Source organism: Aristolochia californica, unplaced genomic scaffold (genome assembly GCF_029961685.1).
Source record: "Aristolochia californica isolate CCGP_79_NKW_82.1479 unplaced genomic scaffold, dmAriCali1.0.hap1 SCAF_16, whole genome shotgun sequence".
NCBI classification, from domain to species: Eukaryota; Viridiplantae; Streptophyta; class Magnoliopsida; order Piperales; family Aristolochiaceae; genus Aristolochia; species Aristolochia californica.
The window spans coordinates 13551470-13576537 of NW_027181837.1; the positions used below are offsets into that span (position 1 = coordinate 13551470).

Below are 25068 nucleotides of genomic sequence, written 5' to 3' on the forward strand. Positions count from 1 at the left end.
TCAAGACGATCAAAATTCACTTCTTTTGATTTAAATACTCATTGATTCCAACTAGACAGACAATGGGGTTCCAATCTCTAGATTTGGAGCTAATGAGAATCAAGCTAAGCAGAGTTTGAATAATAACTACCCAGACTCGTTAGCAGTGACAGCAAACTCGTACTGGGTTCAAGAGGAAAACAAATGAATTGCTACAAGAAAATGGTTTAGAAAAGAAAAAAGACGCACCCATGATGGGGGGGAGTTTCCATTTACAGAGAGAGCAGCATTGCAGCAATGTCTCCAGGCTATCATCCAACGAAGGGAAGCTGCTCTAAACCCCCCCTTCCAGGAATTCCATACAGTAGCAGAAGCACTCCACATTCCATTCCATCAAACATTACATATAAGACCAGTGTACCAAATACACAGAGGATGATAGAAATCGGTATGGGAGCTAGATCCTTGACTTCCCATTGCCAAGAGTGAGCTCCAAATCTTCTACACCTATCTCATGAATCCTCTCCCCCTCCCATGGTTTCACCTGTCCACACTCAAACTCAAACTCCAGAGGCCTCCCCTTTTCATTGCTGAATCCCCAGCCCATCCCATTCTCCGGCGGATAATTCTGCTGTGACCCGGGTTTGACAAGATTGAAGGTGGGAGATGGCGGGGTGCCGACACCAGAGGGAGGGGTCACCACACCAGAGCCGCCGGTTCGGAAGCTAACCCACCGCCCAGAATCTACGGTTGAGGCATCGGATTCATCACATTCGGGGATGGTCGCCGGTGCCCAGTGGTGGCGCCGGGTGGGGCTTGAGGGTGCGGAGGCAGCGAAGAGGGGATGGCCAAAGGTGGTTACAGAAGCATTAGCAAGAGCATCCCAGTCTAGTTTCTGTTGCTTTGAGGCTCGAGATGTGGGAGAAGAGAGAGGAGGGGTCACAGGGGCGCTATTAGAGATTCGTAGAGGGGGGAGATTGGAGGGGATGGCTGAGAGATTGCGCAGGAATGGAAGGAGATAGGATGAATTGCTTGCATCAAAACGAGTTGGGCTAGGGAAGGAAGAAGAGGTTGGGCTAGCATGGTACGAAGGCACAGGGCTTGGAAATGACGACGATTGAGGGCTCGGCTGGATGGATGAACAAGCGCTCAAGTTTGTTGATCTGCCAGCAGCTTCAGCTGGTGGCGGCTTGCATCCCTGCAAGAAGAGAAATAGGGGTTAGATAAAAGATTAAAATATGGATTTTTCTTTTCAATCAGCAACGCATAAACAGCAAATTCATGGTACTGGGATTCCAAGAGCTGAGCAGAATCCGTCGACAGAAATCACGTGTAGAAAAAACGGAACTTCGATTAGAAGAAACGGACATCAAAAGAGATGGGGTAAACACATAATCCAGATGCGTGAATCAGATTAATAGAAGAAGGCGATTTTTTTAGTCGAACAAACAAAAAAGGGCGAACCAAGATAACAATCAGCCGAATTTGGATCTCAAGAAAAATTCACATTAGTTTGATCAATTTTTGCGGTCAGAAGAAACATAAATTGGGAAAATCACTACAATATCAAGAAAACAAGAAGAACGATGACAAAGAAACTGAGATATATTATAAACCAACAAGGAAAGAAACAAAATAACAGTACAATAAGAACAAAAATCGAAATCACCCCAGAACAAAACCGATTATTAGGGAGAACATCAACAGCAAGACTTCCGCTTTTTTTTTTATTTTTTTCAGAAAAGACCACCCGATCGAGGAAATCATTACCAGAAGACATCAACTCATCCCATGAACAAAGCCATCCAGTTCAACTTCCAAAAATACTCAAATCAGAAAACCAAATAAGGAAAAAAAATGGTAAAACAAACAGAATCAAGGATATGAAATGCTGAACAAGGCCATGGTAAACGATCAGCACCTTGCGGTAAGTGGTGCCGTCATCTTCCACAACCCACCCAGCTTCGGCGCAGAGAGCCTTCAAGACTTCATTATTATCGCAATGCTTGGGCAGCTTATAGTTTCCAAGAGCCCTCAGCCCCGAAAAAATCTTGGCGGCGATCGCCCTCCTCCTCCTCTCTCTCCTCTTGTTATTCTCCCTCTCCTTCCATGTCGGTAGTCTCCCCGATCCAGACGTCATTATACCAAACCCCTCCTCTCAAAAGAAATCAGTCTGGTCTCTCTCCTACTTTCCGCTCGCGCTCGTCCAGGAGAGAGAAAAAATAAATCGGGTCTCTCCCCTTCTCTCTACCTTCGAAGAAGATAAAAGCACACCTATCTCCTCTTCCTCCCTGCTCCTCTCTTCTATTCTAATTCCCTCGAAGGAAACTGGGTTTTTTTTGAGAGAGCAGTGGAAGCAGAGGTAAAGAAAGGATCAGTCTTTCCTCTCTCTCTCTCTCTCTCTCTCTCTCTCTCTCTCTCTCTCTCTCTCTCTCTGCTTTCCCTCTCTGCTTTTCTGGCAGAGGAAGAAGAGGGGGAAGAGCGTTGCAGTGCAGACGACTCACGAGGAGAGGACGTTTACTTTATTGGAAGCATATGGATAGATTCTCTTCCTCTCTCCTGACTCCGGACGCAGAGAAAGCTTTTATTACTGAATTCTTTTTCCTCTCTCCCAATTCTTTTTCAGTGGTTTTTTTTCTGATACTTCACGATAAAAAAAAAAAATTAAAAAACAGCTTACAGTTATGACTTGTATCCTTAATCATTAAAAAAGGGTATTTATATAAATATTTATGGGTTAATTATCATTTTGACTGGATTTAAGCCGATGGAGTTAAAAGTCAAACATGTGGTTTGTCTGGTCAAAGTCGACGACAAAGAAATTGGAAAATTACTATTAAAAATTACTGCAGTAAAAAAAACTCGACCGGACCGGTTCATTGGATTGGATTTTTCATTCTAGTGGTAACACCAAGGGGGGAGGAAAAGGACCCAAGCTCCCTTTTGTTTTTTTTTTTTTTTTCCTGACCGGCGGGGTGAAACCCGAAATTTGAATAATCAGATTATTAAGCTACCGACTGACTCGAAGGAATAATAGTTACCAAAACCTGACACAAGATAAAATTACCGAATTATACACAATTTTTTGCCTGAACCGGCGAGGCCGGTACGGTAAAAAAAAACAGCGAATTTGTCAGAGCGAGAGCAGGTGAAGCGAACCGTGAAACTGAAGGTTTCAGATTTCAGAATAATCACTTGTGATAAAATTACGGTAATGCCATTCCTTGGAGAATATTCGTAAGGGGAGAGGATTCATGTTTATAAAAAGAAAATGGTTATTTTGGTACTTTTAAAGTTTCGTTCGTTCGGCAGGCGTGGAAGGAGTAGGATGTTACTTTTACTGACTTCTTTTTCCCACTGTACCCTAATCTTTATTCATAATTACCAATGTATCCTTTCTAATGATAGACCTGAGGTGGTATGAAAAGCCTTTATTACCCCTAACATTGACTGCGCAATTCGGTGGCAAGAAGGGGGGTAGATTAGTCTTTACAGATCAGTCCAATCTGCTGACGTGATAATCTGCTCATGGGCCGACACGACGACGTGGGGCCCGCCAGAAAAGGACCGGAGAGAAAAAATGAAGGAAAAGGGCGGGGTGTGGGGGCAGCTCTCAGCGGTGCCGCAGCAGAAAGAGCGGCCCCCGCACGTGCGATTAGGAGAAGCGCTCGACAGGCGTCGTATTTCGTCTGGTGGGAAAGGGACCTGTAGCCCCACCGCTCCACGCGCATTGCGCTGGCCTACAAGTGAACGCTGATGGCATGATCGCTGACCGAGTGCGACAAAGAACACGTTTCTTGCCCCGGTTGCGCCTCGCTTCTCCAAATTTACCTTCTTTGCCCCGCCCCCTTTCCTACCTTGAATCAATAATGCAGAACGAAGAAAACCAGAAAAATAATGAGAACATTTTAATTACATACGTGTTACGATGGTGTTCCGGCACGATAAGGCGGCCGGGTCGAGTTATAACTGAGTATTTCTGACTTAAAAAAGAAAAAAAAACTGCATGATCCGATCCAGGCCGTCGATGAAACTCTCCCGACATTTTACTTGATAATCCGAGCCCCGATAACTATTCGCTTATTTTAAGAAAACAATGTGTGTCGTCGTTGAGAATAAATAGGCCACGTCCGGGGGAGGCAGGAGATATGGTTACCGGGGTGGCATTAAGCCCGGCCGAACCCGAGTCTAGGAGATATAGTTACTGGGGTGGCATCAAGCCGAGCCGAACCCAAACCTGGAGTCGAGTCTGATTTAAATATTTTGAATTCGAGTTCAAGCCGAACCTAGCCTCGAGCCTAAATTTGTTATCGAACTCGAGCCCAATAATTTTAACTGAGTTCGAGCCGAGTTTGAGCTTTAATATTCATTTAAAACTTTTAAAAAATTACATGTCTCAAGTTTGAGCTCCAATATACATTTAAAATTTTTTTAAAAATACATATCAAATAAATTGTATATAAAATTATACATATATTTTACATAAAATTGGGCATACATTTTACATAAAATTGGACATATTTTACATAAAATTGGTTTTGACCTCTATATAAAATTGGGCATGACCTCTACTTAAAATTGAGCATAAGGGTAGCATCGAATCCAGCTGAGTCTGAACCTTCCTATATTCGAGCCGAGCTTGATTTAATGATTTCGAACTCAACATAAAATTGGGCATATATTTTACATAAAATTTGGCATGACCTCTACATAAAATTGGGTATGACCTCTACTTAAAATTTAGTATAAAGGTAGCACTGAATCCAGCTGAGTTTGAACCTTCCTATGTTCGAGTCAACCTAGCCTCAAGCCTAAAATTGTAATCGAGCTTGAGCCTAATAATTTTAACCGAGTTCGAGGTTAACCTACATTTAATACTCTACATAAAATATATGTCAAATAAATTATCTATAAAAGTATGCGTACATTTTTAAAAAAAGAATGATAGGGGTGGTTCGGGATTGAATATCGATAATAGATTAGAACCCACCAATATTAATCTTTTTTACCCCAAATGTTGTCTAGTTTATTTTGTAATTTTTGAATCTGGCCATAAATTTACTATGGTCTCCTTAGTGCCTTGATTGAAAATGTATATTCTAGGAAAAACTAGAAAATTACAAGAAATATTTTAAAATTTTCTTAGGAAAGTTAAATGGACATCTTACTGCCACTTCTAGGGAAATAAATAAAAATTAATAATAAATCTAATATATTACTATACTTATCGATAAAATTTTAATAAAATAAAATGTCAAACACAAAATTGTTATGAAAATTGCCTCATACTAAAAGTATTATAGCATCAACTGTCAAATATTTATTCAAAATTTTTCTATACAGTTTTCTAACCCATCTTGGCAAGAAAATCTTACTTAGAAAATTATATGATTTTTTAATAAAAATTTATAATTATAAAAATATTTCCAAAAAATATGAGGCACTAATGGTCCCTATATTTCTACTAAAATGTATTTTCTATATTTATTGAAAAAACCACTAATAGTTTCTAGAAACGTATTTCTACTAAAATGTCTTTTCAATTTCTTCATGAGCTCTAAGGAAGAGACAAAAAGTTTTTTTTTTTTTACTTGATTATGATCTCGATCAATTTCACGCGGGGATGGGAGAAATTATTTTCTCCCAACTTAGGTATCTCTCTGGTTTTCCGCCGAGACGATGCAGAGTAAAGGCACGGCGCCGGCAAGGACCTGTCGTCAGCGACGGAGGCGGCGACGATGGAAGCAGAGGCGACGGAAACAAAGGAGGCGAAGAAATCGGGGGAAGAGGAAAAAATCATAGGAAGAGGAAAAAATCGGAGGGAAGGAAATGTAGCGGCCAGCGAGGAGTTGTTGACGGCGACAGAGGCGGCCAGAGCGGCAGACGGGAAGGAGCACAACGTTCCCCCCCCCCCTCTCCCCCGCTCCTGATCCCACTACTCGCAAGCTTTCGAGTAAAACCTTGATTCGGTCGGGCTCGGCTTGTTTACACAAACGAGCTGATTTTGGATCTCAAGCTCGGCTCGAGCTCGAGAGATACCGAATCGAACTGAGCCGGCACCAAACCGAACTCGAGACGCTCACGAGCTGGCTCGGTTCGAAGCCACCCCTACCAGTCGTGTTGGGAGCATTGAACAAAGACTAGAGTTGCTGCACGTGCGAACCAACTAAGCTTTTTTTTCCTAGTGCATAATTGCATGGTTGTCTTTGACTTTTATATTGTTTTTGGGAGAGAGCGGTCTTAGGCATTTTATTCAAAATAAAATTGCCCAAGTGAGGGAGTGATTGGGAGTGGATTTTGGGGGAGCATGAGCGATTTTGGGTTATTTGTAATTGTCCAACTCAATGGTATCAAAACCAAATTAGCCATTAAACCGATTATATATATCCAATTTGATTCAGTTGGGTCCAATTGGATTGGTTGAAAAAAGAAGAGTCATCCACCTCTATAGCATAATTCTAGTCAAATACCTATATACCATTTTTTTAAATAAAAATATTAATTCAACTTTACAAAATATTAGAAGATATGATGTAATTAGAATGTTATTAATGTACTTAATTTATGTTTCTTGTCTCTTCTTCACTCTTACTAGGGTGTAGAATATAATTGTAATATTATACTTCTATCATCTATAAATATAGCTTATAGTGGAGGGTTTGTACTAAGTCCATTAACTTATTCTTCCTCCTTTTTTCTCCAAATTTGTCACCTTTCCTTTTCTCCTCCTAAAACTTTCTCTCCACAACTCTTCTTCTTCTTCTCTCCCCTTAGTCCTCTTCTACTGTGATTATACATTATGGAATCTTAAGTTTCAATACGAAACTAACACTTTACATTTATCCAAAAAACAAATTACATTTTCAACAATTCTATTGTAATTAACTTCTTGAAATAAAATCAAAATAGTTTCAACTCTAAGAACATAAAATTATTCTAAAAAAAAAATTCCCTATTAGATCTAAGTTCTCTTGTCGTCAAATATATACTTCTTTTCACATCTTCATCAATATTAATAATTCCTTTGTCATGTTCTTCCTCAATCCTTTCTACAAATACTAAAAATATAAACTATTAGATATAATAAAATAATATTTCATAAAAAGTCTCACTAGTTGGAATTTTATAATAAGTTTAACTTCTTTTTCAGCTTCTAATTGAACTAATTTTGGTCGTGCATTTTCCTATTTTTCTAGTTCTCTAACATAAATTAAGGAGGTTCCATTTCCGCTACCAAATCTTCAAATAAATACTGAGAAGAAATTAGATCGTAACTCTTCTCTTTAACTTGATTATTTTGCCTACAACAATAAATATAAATTATGTACAATTAATATATTGAGAACTAACAACTAAAATTAATGAGATAGTTTGATTAAGTTACCCCAATAAAAAAATTTAACGAATAAATACAAGATCATTAAGTCTTTTATGTTCTCCCTGTTCCTTTTTTATGTGACTATGCTAAAAAACACTCAAGTTATGTTCACAACCAAATGCACTACATGTTTTACTCAAAACTCACATAGTAACCTTTTTTTGTGAATTTGGAGCACTATCCCCAAATTTCCTCCACCATTCGTCTCTAAAACAATCAAATTGAAATAACAAAAGAAATTCAATAACTACAGTCTATGCCATAAAAAAATGATTACAACTAAAATAAATTTGTACAAAAGTATCACTACAAAAAGATTGACTTCTACCAATAATTTTTTTCACTAGCAGAAGTTCCATTTTTCTTTTCTTTGGCAAAAACTTGTGCCAATGAAAAATTCACATGCAACTTTTGTTGGCTATTTTTTGCTGGTAGAGACTTTTTCCATCGAAATTGCAATTCGTTGCTAGAAATGTTTCCCAACAAAATTCAAAATTCGTTGAGAGAGATCTCCACCAACGAATTAGATTTTTTGGTTGGTAGTGACAAATGCCAACATATGGCAACGAATTTTGAATTTGGCTAGTTGATGAGTAAATTACATATGTTTTTTTATTATGATAATTCCATAGTTTTTTAGCAAATTTTGTTAGAAGATGGGCTCAAACCCACAAGAGCATGGAGAAAGTCCACACATCTGAGAGGGGTGGCATGATTGTAAATAAGGTGTCATTGGCATAAGAGTGTAAGTAGTCAAGGGCAACATGTCTACTTATATCTTTTTTCATGTAAAACATGTAGCTCTAAGGGCATTGTAGGCATTATAAATTCTTCAAACTATAAATAGAGGTCCTTGGCTAGAGGTTGAGCGGCAAACTCTCTCCTCTTCTCAATTCGTGGAAGACTCTCTCCTCTTCTCAATTCGTGGAAGACTCTCTCCCTTTTCGTTCTTCACTCTTCTCTACCTGAGCTCTCTCTTTGTTCTTCTCTTTCCTTCGTTTCTCTTCTCTTTCTCCTTCTCTTCTCCCTCTCTTATTTTGCTCGAAATTCTAAGCATGAGATCCTAAATTCAACAAATTTTATAAAATAAATTTGCTTGCAGAGAATTATCTCGTTGGCCAAATTTCTCTCTACTATTGAATTTAAATTTCATCGACAAAAATAATTATTATTTTAAAAAAATATTTTATTTTGTTTTACCTGTTCAATGACTCGTAAAATAATAAAATAACTAAAAATAAGAGACACAATATATAAAAAAAATTATATAATCAAATATGAAATTTTTTACAAAATATAAAAAAGTAAAGAAAATTACAATAAAAATAGTAAAAAACTATAGTCCATCTACCAAAGGATCTGGTGGTGGTTGGCTCTAAGTCTATATCTATTGAAAGAACCAGTGCATCTGCATCTCTAAGTTCTTCACCTTATTCTCTTACTCCTCATGTAACATTTTATATTTCTTGACTCTTCTTGAGTTTCAGATAGCACCTCTTTAGTTACCTACAACTCATCCTCTTATGTCTAGGCGGTTGGGACAAAGCTGGTTGGGTTGTCCTAGTTAGAGACAGTTGAGACAAATCCAACTACTTCATGTAGCTAGACTGAGATCCATGAACCAGACGCACAATGGGACTCTCATCAACTAGCTCACGAGCCTCTTGTGCCTCTCAAACTAGCTGTTGCATCTCCTTTTGTGAAAAAGTAACATAGGTTATTTACAACTATTCATGCTCAAAATAAAATAAAAATATTTATAAGAAAGTTACACTTACATATTGTTCTTTATATACGTAAATCCACCTGCCTTCATCGGACCGATGAGTAAAATGAAATTGCTCAATATCAGAGCAATTTGTATCCTACGCATTTATAAGGACACATGCATGCGAATATATTAGAATATCAATACATTTGAAAAAAAATATAACCCAAATTAAACATACATACCATCTTCTCTCTAATACGCATAAAAGACTATGACCCTGTGGTATGTCAAACATTTTATTGTCTATCATTTTCGACATTTACTTGGGAATGTCTCTATAAATGAAATTTAGACATGAATAAAAATAAAAAAATAATGGATTTTTTAAAACAATATCTATACAAATCTAATTACCTAGAACCTCTCTCCCTCAAACACATTCATGCACAACCACTACTAGTCTTCGAGAGAAACCTCTCTATAAGGAGTAGACAATACCATGGAGTAACCTCCATGCTCTTTATACCAACCACACATAGTCCGATGGTGTTGAAATGCGACACCCAATATAGCATGCACGACAGCTCGTACTGCCACATTACTATTGTAATCAATATCAATTTTTTTCCTATAATACAAAACATTACCAACCTTAACATTATAAACTACAAAAATTAAAAAGAAAATTCTATTGACTAATTTGTAACATTTCCCTCAATATAAGGATAAGCACAAACTTTCTAATCCTCAGTGTAAGCTTTGAAATTTTTCACTTTCACCTCCAAAAAAATCCTCAATACATGGCCCACCTAATCAGCGAAAATGATACTATAGAGTCTCAATGTCATCCTATGCACATCTCAAAACTCCACTTGGATCCTCCTTCAGTCGAGGTCTAACACCAGCTTATAACCTCTGGAGTCCCTGATCATGTATCATGATTGCCTCGTATGTGAGGATGCAGATGGAGTCGAAATGAATGGACCCCACCAGTGTGGATGTATCTATATACGTAGAACATAAATTACACTAGATAAAATATAACTTAAAATAAAAGAGTGATAATTAGTTGATTATCATACTCCATGTCTCTGAGACTCAATCATCCCTCACACATAACTAATTATGATGCATCTCATATGGTGGAGGTGTTGACACCATCTCGAATATGTAAGGAGTGTGACCTATCATAGCCTAGGTGGACGAGGAGAATCTGCATATTGAATATGTTTACAACATCAATAATGTTATTTCTAAAAAAAGAATAACACTAACAATGTTTGAATTTTTTTTTTTTTACAAAAAACTAATGATGTAGACCCCATGAAATATATATTTTGATTTATTATCATCTAAGAACATCATATATCTTCATGTCTTTCTTCCACCTCTTTGTCAACCTCTTCCTCTTCTTCTTCTTCTCTTGCTTCATCATGTTCTTCATCATACCAATCCTCTACCTCAACTTCTTCTTCTTCTATATCCTCTTTGTTGTCTTTATCTTCAACCACTGATACACTAATACAATCTAGAGGAATATTTAATCTTGTCAACTCACCTACATCATCGTCCACTAGGTCAACATGTAGATTAGCATTTGACAAATCTTATTGATACACAATCATTTAATCAGTAGATAATTGTTGTTATAACATGTCAAACACATATCTTATTGATACACAATCGTTTCTGTTGATTTTCAGGACTCCATGGATTTAGCTCATGGAGAAAAAGGGAAAGAAACCCATTGGGAGAAAATAGGAAGAAGAAGGGTTATGGAATTGATTATTCCTAACCCTCCCCCTGAAGTTCTATTTATAGATTTATGAAACTAAAATATTACAATAATACCCCTGAATTTAGGGTTAAGGGTTTACGGTTTTAACCTTAGAACTTTAACATAATTACATCAATGCCATATCTATGAGATGACCCTTTATTTTCCATCCTGCCATCAATGTATGTGGGCCTATGGGCCTTCTCCTTGATCTATGGACCTTGTGCCCGTCTTCAATCTCTCTTGGATTCATGGATCTTCCTTGGTCTTATGGGTCTGGGCCCATCTTCTAATACACTTCAATAAGTGAGTCTTCCTTGGTCGCGTGGGCTTGGGCCCTGTCTTCCAACACTCCCCCTCAAGCTGGGGGTGAGAGAACAGCATGAATTCCCAACTTACTGCAAATGATGTATAAAATCTTTTTTGTATAATGTGTCTTCATCTTCCAACACTCCCCCTCACGCTGGTGCTCTCAGTCATGAGGCCCAGCTGGTATAATACTAGTGAGAGTAAAATCACTCATAACCGCTAAGACATTACTCTGAAGTATCCACCTCCACCACCGTGTCCCTCCACAAGACAACGACTCTCAATTGGGAGAGTAATATATGATATGAATGGGGGGTGGTAACATAAATATAACAATAAGTTCCTCCATCATGGACTTCCAACCACAAAAAATTGATATTTTTTACGGGGATGAAGTTTCTCCGTCATGGACTTCCAACCACAAAAAAAGTTGATTTTTTTTACGAGGATGAAGTTCCTCTGTCATGGTCTCCCAGCCAGAAATAAATTTGATATTTTTTATGGGGTTGACAATAAATATAATAATAAGTTCCTCCGTCATGGACTCCCAACAAAAAAAAAATTGATATTTTTGACGGGGTTGACAATAAATATAACAATAAGTTCCTCCGTCATGGACACCCAACCAAAAAAATTTGATATTTTTTACGGGGTTGACAATAAATATAAAAATAAGTTCCTCTATCATGGACACCCAACCAAAAATATTTTGATATTTTTGACGGGGTTGACAATAAATATAATAATAAGTTCCTCCGTCATGGACTCCCAACCACAAATAAATTTGATATTTTTGACGGGGTTAACAATAAATAATGGTATGAGGCTACCTTTTCTTCAATAATATTGTCTCATCAAAAGAAACACAATAGCAGCAGCTTAAATGGGCTTGGCTTGAGTCCACTTAACACGACCCAAAATAATCTTTGTAAAATGACCCATGAAATAATCCAATGAACATATTTGGAGCAAATAATATGCATACCAAAGAATAATCTGTCAATTCTTCAAAAATCTTAATCCAGCCAGAGAAAAAAAAAATTTACCAAGTTGTGCTGAAATCTTGGGCACTCATCCTGATGCAGAATTAAGTGGCCCCAGTCAGGTTGACCTAGACCGAGTTAGTCCGAGTTGACTCGACCTGTAACAGAACAGTAGTTTGTTGGGTTAACTTGGCGCTTGCTTGACTTGGGCGCATTGAGTTGACTCGGGCGAGTCTAGGTCTTCGCAGAATAGAAGCGGCCCGAATTTAATAAGCTCTTTCAGCCTTAATAAGAAATAAATTTGGCAACAGTGCTTTCTTCCCCGACCGAACAGTGGAAAACCAAAGTACCATATCTTCGGGAGAAAATTTTCCGAATAAAAACCAGGGATCTCCGAAATAAGAGACATCATCGGGAATCAAGAAGAACGTCGAAGGTAAGATTTTGACGACGAAAACTTCCAAAAAAAAACAATGCAGAATAACTTTTCAAAGATAGGTAGCAATGATCTTTCCAATAGCAGTAATGAGAAACTTTTCGGCAGCAGCAGTCGTTTTTCGCCTCCAAAATCGGAAACAACGGCAAGACATCTCGTTCGGCGGAAACCGTCCAGAAACTGTAACAAAGCTGGCTGGATCATTCCGCCAACGTCATCGGCAATACTCGGGTGGGTCGCCTTCCTCGTCAGCTGAACAAAGTGGACCAGCAACACGATACTGAAAAGTGACGGCTTTTCAAAAAATAATTCAGTCCAGTACCCGAATAATAGAGCAACGCTCGACGACTTCCTCGCTGTAAGGAGTCATCATCTTCCGAAAATAATGTTTCTGGTTATTTCCAACGAGCACATCTCACAAAAACAACGAAGCTTCTGTAAGCACCGGAATGGCTTTTCTCAAGATTTTCAAAACACCACACAGAAGCCGCAGGTAGAGACTTTCGGTGACGGTGGGTCGACAGTCGGGGAGACTTTTCTGGTTCGTAGAATGTCTCTGGCAGATAAACGAAGATAGATAACCTTAATTTGAGCAGAGTAATGGTAGAGTAATGTTGGGTAGCAACAGAACCAGCAGGGCAATCGACAACTTGAGAGATAATGAGACTTAAGGCAGGATGATTTAATCAAAATAAAAAAGCAGAACAATGTATGAGACTAAGAAATCAAAGAAGAGAAATTTTTTTCTAACCCTACAAGAAGGAGAATGAAACCTGAAAACTCATCGTCGGAATCCTAAAAATCAAAACTCTGATACCATGTTGATTTTCGGGACTCCATGGATTTAGCTCATGGAGAAAAAGGGAAAGAAACCCATTGGGAGAAAATAGGAGAAAGAAGGGTTATGGAATTGATTATTCCTAACCCTCCCCCTGAAGCTCTATTTATAGATTTATGAAACTAAAATATTACAATAATACCCCTAAACTTAGGGTTTAGGGTTTTAACTCTGGAACTTTAAGATATTTACATCAATGCCATCTCTATGAGATGACCCTTTATTTACCATCCTGCCATCAATATATGTGGGCCTATGGGCCTTCTCCTTGATCTATGGGCCTTGAGCCCGTCTTCAATCTCTCTTGGATTCATGGGTCTTCCTTGGTCTTATGGGCCTAGGGCCATCTTCTAATACACTTCAATATGTGAGTTTTCCTTGGTCGCGTGGGCTTGAGCCCCGTCTTCCAACAGTTCATCAGTAGATAATTGTTGCTATAATACGTCAAACACATTTCTCATAACCACATTCTGTACTACACGCAACGAACCACCATTTTTGGGTCTCCCATGTAATACAAATGTTTGGTTTGAAATGCTAATGCAAAAGGGTCGTCATTGTGCCAAGTCCTAATATATTAACATTGGTAAACCAATCATCTATCTTAATACCATGCTACTGTTATTTATATTGAACCAATTGCACTTAGCACATAAATTGAACTATTGCTCATGTACAGTAATTCAATTATATCAATGACAACCTCATAATAATCAAGGAAATTATCTTTGTAGTACTCCTTTATAAATGTGCTGCTATTTTTATTCCTACAATTTGCATCAAGTTGCTCGATGTAGATGCATATGCTACTGACAATACATCTCGAGTAGTTGTTACTTGATAGAGGACCCATTCCAAGTTGGAATATATAATTGTTCATTTCAAGTTGGCAATGAGGAATTGAGATTTTGAACTTTAAAATTAAATGTGCTAATATTAAAATTAAATCAACTAAATAGAAAATCATGCACACAACACAAATAATATAAGATGCTTTGTTATCGATGTTCACTTATTGGTATTCACCGCCCAAAAACCATTATTTTGGAAATTCCACTAGTTAAACTCTATTAACTAGAATTACACAAAAGATATTTTGATTCTCTTTTAAGTCACGTATATGCTCAAATACACGATTACAAGAAATTTTCCCAGGGATTTGGCTAGATCTAGATCTAGCTAGCTCTTCTATCTAGATTTTGAGGTTTTGGATGAACCTATCAAATAAAAAATAAAATTACACGAAAAGGAAAAGGTTACACCCTTTGGTGATGGAGAGAGAGCTTTCTCCATTGAATTGTCCAAGTCTCCAACTTTGATGCACAATTCAAAGATAATATGGAACTTGTCTACGTGAATGAAAGGAGGAAATTTGGAGAGGAGTTGAGAGATTTGCAAAGAAGTGCTTCTTTTCTATAAAAAATGAACTTAGGAAAGAATTTCAAGGTAGAATTCTTCAATGATGTAGGTATGCCAATAAATGCTCAGTAACTTCTCAAATACACATTTGGTGGGGTATTTATAAGTTACCCAAGACAAACTAGTTATTATTTGGCCATTTTCAAAAAGTTGGCATGACTTTGATCGATCAATGCAAAATGATAATCAATCAATCATGTGTAATGACTATACTTTTGTCCAACGATGGCTTATTGATTGATGGTTGATCAATCAATTTTTTTCTATTGGGTTTGGCACATGAAGTTGATCGATCAATGTACTCAGACCGATTGATCATGCAGTCTTTCTACTGGTTGTGCAATACATCGATGATGGATCAATGGCAAGTTTACGATTGATCATGCATTATTTCTCTCAATGAAAAACTTTGTATGATCGATCAATCAATCTGATGGTATGATTGATCATACTTCATAATGTTTCATTCCTTGGACAAGGTTGGTTGATCAATCCATGGGGAATGATCGATCATACTTTATAGCACTTTGTGGCCATGTTCTGATTGACTGATCAATTAGGGATGACTGATAGATCATGCTTTCTATTTTAGGCCAATGTACATTAGGATTGATCGATCATTGGTAAACAGTGATCGATCATGCCAAAGCCAGTTTACTGAATGTGACTTCAAAGCCTCATTAACTTTAGCCCTAAGTGATTCTAGCATGTTTGAAAGATAGGTATGCATCAGTAAAACATGTTATGAATACAAATATCATATAGCTCCAAAAACTTCAATTGTACCTCAAGTTTGAAGAATATGTGGTTGCTCTCTTACATAGGTAGAATACTTGAGATTTGCTAGATTACTTAAACTCTCATCTTCATTTCTTCGTTTCTTCTCTTGTGAGTGCTTCTTCAAGATGACTTGACATACTTTTGAAACTCGAGTTTTTGAGATATTTATGCTAGTCATTTTGCATAAACCTTGATTTTTTTTTTCTCTTGAAGGAAATACATCTGCAATGCTAAGTTTGAAATTGTTAAAATATGTTGGAAGATATGATTGAGGTGGACTATCCTTTTATATGGAAATATCCTAACCATCATTTGCAACAAGTTTATGATGTTCTCCCACCCCTAGTTTAAGGGAGATTGTTGGAAGATGGGATCAAACCCATATGACCAAGGAAGGCCCACACATCGAAGAGAGGTGGCATCATGGTAAATAAGAAGACTTTTCATAAAGATGGCACTAATGTAATTACTTTATGACTTATGTCTCTTTTTCACTCTTAGTAGGGTGAAGGGTATTCTTATAATATTAGTACTTTTGATATATATAAATATAACTTAAGGGGTAGGGTTTGGACAAGTCCATTACCCTAATCTTCCGCCTCTTTTCTCCAAATTCATCACTTTTCATCTTCTCTTCCTAAAACCTTCTCTCCACAATTCTTATTCTTCTTCTCACTCTTAATCCTCTTTTACTGCGATTATATATCATAGAATCCTAAGTTTCGACATGGTATCAAAGCGGGGAAAGATCTAAGATGGAAAAGGAGAAGAATATGGAGAAGAAAGGGAGGAAAAAGAAGAAGAAAAAGAAGAAAAAGAAAAAGAAACAAAATGAGTTTCTCATTTTTCCTTTTAGTCTTCTTTCCCAATTCATGTTTTTCATTTGATTTTTAACTCTCTTACCATATGTTTCATATAAAAAATTATATATTTTTGGAAAGATATTTGAGTTTGGTTTGAAAATAAAAAATAGTGGTTGAGATCAGATTTTTATAGAAAGAGGAATCGACATCTAAAGCAGCAAAGGTCAAGGAGTAGAAAAGTTTCATACAACAAGAAAAAACTTCAACTTTCGAGCCATTTTATGCCTTCAAGAATGAGACTTTATATGGAGAATTATATATCACAAGAAATATTTTTAAGTCTATTTTCTTAAATATTCAATCAATTCTCATTTTGAGTTTTTTAGTGGGAGATATCAATCTCAGAAGAGTCAATGGTCATGTTGACCAAACAAGAAAGAGTACTCAGTTCGGCTAGAATACAAAGTAAAAAATCTATCAGATTATACATCTCAAAATAAGTATATTTTATGAAGAACACTTATAATTGGTTTAAAGGTATTTAAGTCTAGTTTAATAAGGAGAAAAATTTATATCAATTTGATCTATATTTAAGGAGATATTCACATTGGAATAATCAAAGGTTATTCTCATATACAATTGCATGCGAAGATCCAGATTTAAGCCGATTTCTTTGCTTAACTTTTTGAGTTGCTGTTATTGATCAACAATATCAGGAAAGTATCTCATGATTTACCATTGGAATGTTTCTAATTTTTAACTAACAATATCTGGAAATAATCTTTAGAAGATCATCTTATTTTCAAAAACTTATATTTGTCAAGCCTTGGCTAAAGATTTCAAGAAAAAAAAGGCAATGAAAGGTATCTTCTATGATTGCTAAGCTGGCACCAATTGAAGGAGGAAACTACCTTATTTAGAAGATTTTTCTAGCCACAATTTTTTTGAGATTTCGTTGGTATTTTGAAAGATTACAAAGAATTTGATTTAGTATCCTCCCTAAACAATTAATGATTGAAAAGATTAAAATATTTGGCTTGGCTTGAGTTACTTGGTTTACAATATTTGAGCTAGTGAAGTTGTTTACACTAGCCTTATTTTACTTGATCATACAAGAGGTGGATTAGCACTTGAACTTGCAAAATATTTGTTGACTTCTAGCTAAGATCATTGACATTATCTTCGAGCTCAAGGGAGAGAATAGAAGGAGAAGTATGAAGGATGAGCACATTGGAGATTATTTGATTTATTGATTATCAAACAACACTTGATTCAACTTATTATTGGCAGTCTTTTACTTGGCTTGACTCACTCACTCATTGTCAAAGCTACGATCTGCTATCTGCTACCGACTTAACTTTGGCTTAATTATTACCTTGGATTATCCTCAACTTATTACTAGGTGCATACCTTCCTTATTCAAGGATGGACTTGCTACTGATTATCTTGTGTATCCTTATTGCTCTTAAGGAACTTTACTACCTACTGGTTATCTACTGCTTTATAACTGCTTACTTGGTATGTGTTATTTGGGCCTAGGCTCATTTTAGTTGTTGCTATTGTGTCTCTCTAACTAAGACATTATTATTAGAAAAGGACTCCTCGGTTATTGATCATTGTTAGCATTGGTTATTCTAATGAAGAAGAAAGTACATGGTGGCCCTAGAATATTATCTTCCAGTGGTTACCCTTTACCCCCTTATTTGGCAGTTCTACTCCTACCACTTGAGAGTTGGTGCTCTGTGTTGAGACAACATGATAGAGGAGTTTATTACTACACTTCTGAGAAATGCCTATAGATCCATTACCTATAGAGGACAGGAATGTGCCAAACATCCAGCAAGAGTTAAGTTTCTTATTCACTGAAGATGTGTTTTTTTAGCTACCCTACGAAAGTCGGTAGACTTTGTGCCCCACAGTAGGGCTACTTTTTTGCCTGTTAAATTGAGCAGAAAGTAACTTTTATTATGACCATTTGACTAGAGTATGGAGCTTTGTCTTACAGCTAGGAATGATTCTACTCTCTACTATATTATGCCAGTTGGGTCTCTTGGAAAAGAATAAATAGACCACCAGCTTGAGTGGGAGTGTTGGAAGATATGACTGAGGTGGACTACCATTTTATATGGGAAGATCTTATCCATCATTTGCAGCAAACTATGTGTTTATGATGTTCTCACACCCCTTGCTTGAGGGGGGAGTGTTGGAAGATAGGCTCAAGCCATATAACCAAGAAAGGGCCACACATCCAAGGAGAAGGCCCACATGTCAAAGAGAGGTGGCATCATGGTAAATAAGAAGACTTTTCATAAAGATGGCTCTGATGTAATTAGTTTATGACTTATGTCTCTTATTCACTCTTACTAGGGGGAAGGGTATTCTTGTAATATTAGTATTTTTTATATCTATAAATACAACTTAAGGGGGAAGGTTTGGACAAGTCCATTACCCTAATCTTCCTCTTTTCTCCAAATTCGTCACTCCTCCTCTTCCCCTCCTAAAACCTTCTCTCCAAAAGTCTTATTCTTCTTCTCACCTCTTAATCATCTTCTACTGTGATTATACATCATGGAATCCTAAGTTTCAACAAATCAATTAAGTTTTGTTATTAGCAAAAGTTGGATGAGAATCAATCCTCAATCAACAATCTCCCCCTTTTTGATGATGACAAAACCTAATATAGAAAACTAAAATGATATCAGTTCCCAAGAGTAGGAGCATAAAAATGTAATCAAATTTGGGAATAACCTCCCCTTGAATCTATGCACATTATGTTTTCAATTTATTTTGGTTTTGTGTGCTCTCTTAGGTATTTTCTCTCCCTTTTTGTCCAAAGTAAAAAGAAATAATTATACAATCTTTGCAATATGGCCTTTCATTTCATTTAAACTATATCAGTTTTATGAAATGGAGTGACTACGTACATCATAGATAATATGTACAAAAATGAGTCAACTTGGTCAACCTAGGCAAATCCTAGCACTCACGTGGTGACAGTGGAGTGACATTGTTGACGATGGTCTGGAGCATAGAGTGGAGCTCGAGATGTGCCTACCATGGCTCGCACTGACTTGCCTTCAGCACTTATTGGTCGGATGAAGATGAAAAGTTGTCGATATGCTTCCTCTTGACTGATAATATGGATGTGCTTGCGATCCAGCTGAGTTGAGCACATCATTGGATCCCACATCCTAAGTGGGTGTCTTCCCAAATATCTCCTTAGGTACCCAAATGCCTCTCCACTTTGCAAAACCAAACTTTTCTACTTTAGTTTCTTTGATGGTCATCTTCTTGGTCAGGTTGACATCCAAAGTGGTGGAGGATGACGGTAATCTACTTAGCAAATGGAAGTTCATTGGCTCTAGTACTCGAAGTGATGTCCATCATTTGAAGACCCATCAAGTACCCAAAGTCAAGCAGGACATGTTGAGTGCTCCCCCATATCTAGAAAATGTTGACGGTTGTAAGCCTAGAGAATGTGCCCTTCCTGAGAATGTGGATATGGGTTACACTTTCCATAAATACCTTGAGCTCCATGTTGATGTCTTTGATTTTTATTTCGTAGGAGCTCCTAGTTGTCTGCCAGCTTTCTTTGTGTTGGAAGACAGGGCCTAAGCCCACACGACCAAGGAAGGCCCACATATCCAAGTGTATTAGAAGATGGGCTCAAACCCATAAGACCAAGGAAGACCCATGTAACCAAGAGATATAGAAGACGGGCTCAAGGCCCACAGATCAAGGAGAAGGCCTATATGCCCACATACAAGATGGCAGGATGGTAAATAAAGGGTCTTCTCATAGAGATGGCATTGATGTAACTAAGTTAAAGTTCCAAGGTTAAAATCCTAAACCCTAAACCCTAAGTTTAGGGGTATTATTATAATATAGTAGTTTCATTAATGTATAAATAGAGTTTCAGGGGGAGGGTTAGAATAAAGTCCATAACCCTTCTTCCTCTAGTTTTCTCCCAATGGGTTTCTCTCCCTTTTTCTCCATGAGCTAAATCCATGGAGTCCTAAAAATCAACATGGTATCAGAGCTTTGATGTTTAGGACTCCGACTATGGTTTTTCAGGTTTCATTCTCCTCCATTTAGGATTAGAATTCTTTTTCTCTCTTTTATTTCTTAGTCTCGTGCACTGGTTTTTTTCCTTTCATGTTTTGATTAAATCGTATCATCCACCATGCATGTATGCTGGAGGCAACCACAACTCTCTCTCTCTCTCTCTCTCAACACTTTTTTTCCGTATCTGAGTTGAGCCGAGTTGACTCAGCTTAACAGCATGAGCCCAACACGACAGTCGATTGGAGGCTGGAGTATCTGGGTTTCTTCTCTACTTTTTAGCATGAATGCAACTTGGTCTGTCAACCCGACTCGTCTCTCAACTAGGAGAGTATCCTTCTAAAAATAACTCTGGTGACCCTTCTGAGGTAAGGATCCAGTTGGCTTCGTTATGGCACTAGCCACATTATTGCTCTCATTGGAAATATTATCAAAGAAGACAACTTCTTCTTGGCATGCGGCAAGCATGCCAAGCTCAAGAGCCAGAGGAAGCTTCACGGAATCTTTCTGGAGAGGCCAGTCTTCTTCGTCCCATAGATTGGTCCGTTGCTACTGTCAGAAGTTACTACTGCTCTTCGACGGTCTGCGCTAGCATGATCTTCGTTTGCCTTCTCCCTCATTAACAACACTCAGTTGGCATTGCCGAGCTTCCCGAGAGCCAGCTATGCGTTCTGTTTATTGCCGTCACCAGAGAAGACAACTTTGGTTCTATTTCTCGTGGAGAGACGGAAAAATCTTGCTAGAAATCTCCACCATCGTCATTCAAGCAACCGTAATATCATTCCCGAAATCAATAGTCACCATCCAGAATTATTTTGCTACTGCTTATTATCTTCCAGCCAACACATTCTCTACTGGAAATATTTTTTCGGAAAGCTCCAAAACAGCCCGAGACACCAAGGAAATCTTTCTACTGGCTCATGGAGGACGAAGGCACTGGCTGTATCCCACATTGTTGCCTTTTTGGAAGCTGCTCTCATCTTTGTCGGCTAGTCTATTGCGAAAAGTCTCCCATTGTTGTTCCGCTCTGTTCGGAAGTTGGGATCGTCGCCGTGAGGAAGATGTTACTTCTTTCCATTTTTCTTTTACTTTTAGAGAATCCAGTGAATGAGTTATGCCGCAACCCGCACCAGACGAGTTAACCCAACAACTTTCATACCGAGCGTGACTACCGTTCCTGCCGAGTCAATTCGGGTCTGTGTCAACCTGACTCGGGCCACTTATTTTCTACCTTGGTATACGTGCCCATGTTTTATGGATATTTTGGCGTGGCTCAGTAAATTTTTTCTCTAGCTGGATTATTATTTTTGAAGAATTGATAGATTATTCCTTGGTTAGCTTATTATTTGGTATAGATATGTGCATTGGATTATTTCATGGGTCATTTTACAAGGATTATTTTGGGTCGTGTTAAATGTGCCCAAACTCATTTCAGCTGTTGTTATTGTGTCTCTTGTGATGAGACATTATTATTGAAGAAGAGGTAGCCTCATACCATTATTCATTTGTTCTCATAAAAAATATCAAAATTATTTGTGGTTGGGAGTCCATGACGGAGGAACTTCATCCCCATAAAAAAAATATCAAAATTATTTGTGGTTGGGAGTCCATGATGGAGGAACTTCATCCCCATAAAAAATATATAAAATATTTTTGGTTGGAAGTCCATGACTGAGGAACTTCATCCCCGTAAAAAATATCAAAAATATTTGTGGTTGGAAGTCCATGACGGAGGAACTTGTTATTACAATGATGTTACTTTCTCTCATTAATATCATATATTACTCTACCACTTGAAAGTCGTTGTCCTGTGGAGGGACATGGTGGTGGAGGTGGACACTTCAGAGCAATGCCGATAGACACACTGTTAGGTTCTTCCCTTGCCATGGATCGAATCACCCTTCTTTCCTCTCTTCCCTCCATGGATGATCTTGACGTTGGAAGAGAAACCTTGTTTCTTGAACGAGTAATGGTGGAACTCAATTTAGAATGAAGGAGCTTTGGAGAATTGACCTTCTGGTCATGATATAGGATTGACGAAATGTGACTGTAGGAATAGTATTGTGTGAGTCATCGATGTTTTCCGCTGCCTTTAGATGTTTTCTCCACTGCCTGACAGGTAGTTGTCCCTAGGATTCTAGTTCCGCTACCATCATCCCTAGGTTGTCTTTCGCTGTGTATAAGTCTGCTAGAGACTTTTGTGTCGATATCATAGCAATAGTGCTTTGGTATCAGTATTCCGCTGTCAGAGTCTGCTAGAGGCTCTCGTCGTCCTTAAAATGGTATCAGAGCCGAGTTTTAGACTTGGTTTTGTATGTGTCAAAGAAGTCAAAGCTTAACTTTGATTCTTTCTGTTTAGGTATACATACTCCCAAACAGTTACGACCCATACCGGTCACATCCCAAGTAACATTTGTAAGGAACAAATGTACAAAACCGAAAGTCCATTATGGAACAAAATAGGTCTAATCCAGCGATAAGACTTATAGATTATTCGCGACTGCGAAGATATATCATGACCAGAAGGTATGATAATCAAATCGAATTCCAGAGAGTCTGGATTCGACAGTTAAAAGATCGACTCGCACGAGTTCAAGCCAAACTCAAAGAGCTCGAAGAAAATCCTTTAGTTGTAGATTATAACAACGAAGGAAGAAGAATAATCCGAGATGGACGATTCTTAGGACTTGGTCCAGTAGGATTAAAACAAGTTATCAAAGACCTGAAACAGGATTGAACAACTTGAACTTCAAGAATATGCTATCTAAGCAATTCTTAGAAGATTTGGTAATCATTCTGCAAAGAGAAATCTACAGAATGACCCATGAAGAAACCGTATACCAACCTGTAGACACCGCTTCAACAGGAGAAGCCTCTACAAGTATATACGGAAAACCAGAAAAAACAAAATACTAGTATGTTGTCTTCATAGGAAGAGCAACAGGAATATATGACAGCTGGGAAGACGCCCAAGCTCAAGTCATAGGATTTCCCGGAAATTCTCACCGAAAGTTCCGGACAAAGGAAGATGCTGAACAAGCTTGGACAGCATCCCGAAACAGATGATCTATCGGCAAAAACTTTTAGATCGTTTGCAAAGAACGAGAGATGGCCTAGCCTTCACCCTCTTACTAAGAAACATGCTTCAACCAGAAGATGATTCTATCCACTCTATGGAAATGTATTATTTCCATTGGGACAGATACACGAATCGCATCCATCAATTTCGATGCAAGATCAAAAGTATTAAACAAAAGCTAAACCTCCTAGCTTTGTAAAAAATGAATGAGTTTTTCTATTTAATGGATATGGAAACTCCATTGCCATTAGGCCTTCCTGACATCACCGGATGGCTTAAAAACCTAGTGTACTTTGCAACACCTTGCATAGCACCTAGAAGAAAGGATCCAGCACCACCTGCTTTTAGGATCGCTTCAAAAGCATCATCCTCCACCGATGATGAAGTTTACGCAGAATATAATACCTTCGGTCGCCAACCGATTTATTATGTTCAAGAAGAAAAACCATCTTCTAGTAAACAACAAGAGCAACACGACAGTGAACCAGAAGCCTGGGAATCTGATGAAGTTGCAGAAGAAAATACCAAGAAAACAGACTACTCTGCTAAAGACAAAAAGGCAGATGATCTTGGTAAAAGATTTCGAATGCTTCGTGGTAGCGACCACTTTGAAGCAGAAACTTCAAGGGTACGAGATACCTACATGGAAGATAGCTTTCAAGATAACTTCCGAAACCGTACTGCGGTTCACCCGCAAGAACGAGAAAGTTTCTCCCATTCCAAAATATCCCTGGGAGGACAAAGGTATTCGACAAAATACACAAATGTCGACCCTTCAAATGCTACTAAGGGACACCAAACCATAGATAGCATAAACCCTTTTGGATTTTATCTCAACTTGGATTGCCCCAAGGATGGAGAAAAAGTCCTTAAAGATTGGGAAAGAAGCATGAGCAATGCTGCAAATATGCATGAATCTTGGAACCAAGAATCAGCATTTAATTTCTTTACCCATGCTTTACAGGGTAATGTAGCTCTTTGGTGGGACAACCTTCCCGAAGACCAAAAAAGAGCTAATACCTCAATATCGATAGCCAATATCTTGAAAGGATTAGTGGCTAAGATATCAAAGGAATTTCTAGGAATACATCCAACCCTAGAAGCCTACAATGAGAGTACTAAACAAAGAAAACGTTTAGAAACTCTTCAGAAATTAAACAAGTTACAAATCTGTAACATTTGTTTTTATGAGAAGTATTACTGCGAGTTTGCAAGTTACTTCTATAAACTGCAAAAAGAAGATCAGAAACCTTATCTGTCTATCTTTTATGCAAAATTGCCAGAACCATTTGCACATGTAGCTGAAAAAGACTACATTACAAAGTATTGGCAAAACAATCCAGAACTTGGTACCTTAACCATGGACATTTTCCTAAACATTGATACTTTAGGAAGAAGACATAGATTTGTACAAGACATGTTGGCAAATCTGTGTGAAGCCCAAAAACTACAAAAGAAAAGTAGTAAGGCAAACAAACAAACATTATGTTGTTCAAACCAGAACAAAAATGTAG

The 25068-nt window shown here is 37.8% G+C and overlaps 1 protein-coding gene across 1 annotated transcript; it reads right to left on the reverse strand.

The window, feature by feature from the left end:
- On the reverse strand, window positions 1-2512 carry LOC137953421 (protein BZR1 homolog 1-like). The gene is made up of 2 exons (XM_068800822.1): window positions 1901-2512; window positions 1-1177 (listed from the first exon to the last, which is right to left on the reverse strand). The coding sequence occupies exons 1-2, from the start codon at window positions 2117-2119 to the stop codon at window positions 437-439; spliced, it is 960 nt and encodes a 319-aa protein (XP_068656923.1). The 5' UTR covers window positions 2120-2512; the 3' UTR covers window positions 1-436.
- Window positions 2513-25068: the final 22556 nt, after the last annotated feature.